Below are 3,901 nucleotides of genomic sequence, written 5' to 3' on the forward strand. Positions count from 1 at the left end.
ATAAAATTATACACATGTATCTTCATTTGTATCGCTATTTGTCAAAGGATTCTTCACTCTAGCTCTTTCCTAAAACCATCATAGCCCCCAAAGTTTGCACGGTTCATTCTGTCTCATTGTTGAGAAGATTGTCTCAAAATAGATAACACCTGGGGCTCTTTTTCCTCATGGTAGTCATTATCAGCATCTGAAAGTACCTGTGTGTTTCTTCATTTTCTCAATGACTTCTGTGCTGCCTCTCCCATGAGAAGTGACACCATGGGGGCCAGGGCTGACTGGTCCACCTCCAGAGCCTAGCACGGACCTGGCCCAAAGTCCCTGCTTGGTAAATACCTGCTGGATGAATGCACGGTGTTGTGAGACCAGTGTTTTTCAGAGCACACTCTCTAGAAGAAATGCCAACCTGTGTTATGGACTAAGGTGTCCCACGGGCAAGTAGGTTTTGGAAACATGGCATTGGATCAAGCCGATCCAGGGGTTTATTTGGTGCAGAACTTTTCAGAGCCTTTAATACCCAAATGCACATTGTGACTGTCCTAGAGTGTCTCAGATGTCTTGGCTGCAGAAGTCCCTCTATCTTCAGCCCCTTGGAGCGTCTTGTACCATTGGGACAGTGTGGGATGAACTCTGTTCAGAAGAATATTCAGCAACATATTAAATGGGGGGCTGAGATTAGAGCTGATCCCCAATTTGTCATTGTACTGTCTGTGTTGTCTGAAATGTTGACACTGAGTGAGCACATATCATTTCATAAATAGATCAGTTTTTCAAGATAAAAGAATAAACATTAAAAATGCACTTATTGTCTGAATCTCAAAATCAAGTTTATTTTCCAAAACCATGAATTCCATTGAAGTTGTTTTGAAAGAAGAAAGGCTGGTTTGAACCAAATAGAAACACAGAAAGTAGCAGAACCAGGTCTTCTGTATTCAAATTCTACTTTCACCGTATACTCATCGAGCATCTTTGGGGAAATCACACGAGATCAGTCTGTAAAATGAACACCCTCATAAGTTGTGAGGATCCAGACTAAAAATCTAATAAGCTCCAATAAGTACTAGCTTTTTCCATATTAGCATTGATAAATCTAAATTAAGTTGTGCCATCTAAATATGTCTGCATTCCACTTATATCAGTCTGCTCAAGTCACGGTCTCCTATACCCAAACTCTCCAGAGCCTGGAGCTGCCTCCATTTGCTAAGAAGTCAACAGACAAAGGTTTGGGGTGGGCACCATGTTTACTCCTGTTCACCATCAGGAAGTTCTGTGCTGGACTCACCTTCAGCCTGTGGCTGTGCTCGTAGCCATCTGCCTGCCAACAAGAGCTGTGCTGAAACAGGGAAACCGTCAGAACCCAGCCCCGGAAGAGCCTCTGCTGGGACGGACGCTGAGAAGCCAGTTCTCACAGCTGGGTGTTCCGTTTGTTTATGGAGTGGTTATTGCAGTAACATCTGGATTCCATAACCAACACCAGGGAAAGGCAAAGATTATGTTTAGCTGCCTGGTGTATTTCAAGGGATGTAGCTTTATTCTGCATGATCAGGAAGCAATTAGCAGCTTAAACTTGATGCCTTCACTCAGCGTTGACTCGACGCCTCTCTTTCAGCAAGGAAAGCAGTGGAATTCGTCGTTAGTAAATTCCCATTGTCTACTCCAAATCCTTAGGGTAGGTGCAAACAGAAGACCTTTCTGTCCTTCCTTTGAGTCATTTACAGTTTGAGCTGCCTTTTTCATGGGACCCCATGATGACTGGGAAAGGTGAAATGGAAACATTACCCAGCAGCCTGATTATTCAGCAACCTTTACCAAAACTTAGTCATGGCTACTGTCCACCAAGCAGTGATGGGATACATCTGGGGGTGGGGAAGTGGGGAGAATCAACTAGGAAGAGAGACGGAGCTTCAAGCGTAGTGTGGAGTGGAAGGATTCAGGCTCGAGATTGGACTCATCTGTCTGGATCCTATTTCCGCTGCATAACTTCCATTTCCGTCTAGAATTTGTGCTCTCCTCGTCTTCGAAGTGGGGAAAGTGACAGTACTGACCTTACCGTGTCATTTGGGAGGTCAGTAAGATTGCGCACACAAGGGGCTTTGCACCAAGCTGGGCACAGAGTGTCACACTTGCCTGGTGGCTTTACTTCTGAGGAGCGTGGCACACAGCAGTTCCACTGAACAGATAAGCACAGGCTCAGCAAGTGAGCAGTTGGAGGATTGGGAGGGAAGCCCTGTAGCCTTCTGGGAGAGGTCCCTGTGCCGGCTCTGGGTCTGAGTGGGCACACCTCCACCTCGTGATTATTCACTGAATGTTTGCACACACCTTTCTCTTCATATGTATGGTCCATGGTTATATACATTTAAAACATATTTTTAAAAACAAAGTTCAGGGAACTGAAGTGACTTGCCCAAGGTCACACAGAGAACTGGAAAGAAACGTGCATTTCGAACCCATTTCTCGAAGCGTCACCAACATGGCTATGGCTTCCACTTCTCGTGGCAGCCCCAGGCACAGCCTCTTCCTGGGTTGGAATTCTCCATTCCCACACAGGTCACTTTCTTTCCACATGTGCATACACATGCACACGACACACACGTGCACATGTACACGCAAACACACATGTGTGCACACACACACATGCATGCACACACAAATGTCAGCACACAGTAAGGGTTTAATAATGGCAGCACCGATTTCATTGCTGACATAATGACCCAAGGACAGTCTTAACAGAACGATTGCCTCATCTGTGTGATGGGGACAAACCTGGGAAGCACCTTCAGAACTCCGTGGAGATTAAATGACAGAGGGCACTCGCAACACTTAGAATAGGGCGTGGTACCTAACACAGGCACAATTAAGGGTTGTTACTATCATTGTTATTGCTAATATTAGCCTTCTTTTGGCTTATTTCCAAATCAAAACATGTCAAATTCTCCCCATCTCATCCTTTGGAATCTACATGTTAACTCTGAGCAGATAAGAAATCTTGCCAAGCAATGCTTTTGTTCCTGGTCTGTAGAAAACCCAGCCCTAAGCTGGGCTTTTCACCTCTTCAGCAAAGCCTTCTCTGCCTCAGTCAGGATTCCATGCCCCTTCTCATACAAAAGCTGCTACCGACCAGCAAGACCACTCCCAGGTAACACAGCTCCTGAGAACCTCCAGATCTCCAAAGTGGATTCTTCCAGCTTTCTCCAAATAGAAAGGTTTTTAACATTTTTTAAACCTGAAACTCGTTAGTTTAAAACCCCAAAGTGTGATTGTCCACATTTATTTCCCTGGAATTATTTTTGAGATCAGAAAAAAATGTAATTTTCCTTCTTGAGGAAAATCAAATTACATGTGCACTGACTTTCTCCAAGTAACACAACCTCAGCCCTATAATTAATATCACCACCTTCCACAGCCTCATAATTAAACATGAGATGCACGGGACTGGGAGGAAGTCATGGGAAGGCAGGAGGCAAATCACCAGGCTGGTCTCTGCCACCCATTTCCTGGGAGCCCATAGGAAGGGGGGAGGTGGCATGGGGAACAAGAGCGGCGCTGAAGTGGGCTGGAGGTCACGTGATCATTTATTTCCCTTGGTGGCCCATTTTCCCAGGGCCGTCTGGAGCATGAGGCCAGCAGTGCCTATGAATGGCTGTGGAGTCTTTGCGCACTGCTTGACATGTATACCGCCGGGCCAGCCAAGACGCAGACACTCCAGCCCGTGGGCCAACCTAACATGAAAGGAGATGGAGGGTTTGTCCGGAGTCTATGCCTGCTGTTCTCACTGAACATGAGTTTCGAGAAACACCTATGCAGGGATGATCTGAAGGAAGCTGCAGAGTTTATTCCATTGGTGTTCTCCCTGCTTCTTGTCATCTCCTCCCACCACGGACTTCGGGCTGTGTGGCTCTTCCCC

The 3,901-nt window shown here is 46.0% G+C and overlaps 1 protein-coding gene across 1 annotated transcript in view; it reads right to left on the reverse strand.

Moving 5' to 3' along the window:
• Window positions 1-415: 415 nt before the first annotated feature.
• The window catches only part of LOC105506423 (chromosome unknown open reading frame, human C20orf197), a 6,899-nt gene continuing 3,413 nt past the window's right edge, over window positions 416-3,901 (reverse strand). Inside the window, 3 exon segments of the mRNA XM_011934554.1 lie at window positions 416-607; window positions 609-728; window positions 1,280-1,372. Coding sequence (XP_011789944.1) covers window positions 416-607; window positions 609-728; window positions 1,280-1,372 — 405 coding nt within the window.

This window comes from Colobus angolensis, unplaced genomic scaffold (assembly GCF_000951035.1).
Source record: "Colobus angolensis palliatus isolate OR3802 unplaced genomic scaffold, Cang.pa_1.0 Scaffold136, whole genome shotgun sequence".
NCBI classification, from domain to species: Eukaryota; Metazoa; Chordata; class Mammalia; order Primates; family Cercopithecidae; genus Colobus; species Colobus angolensis.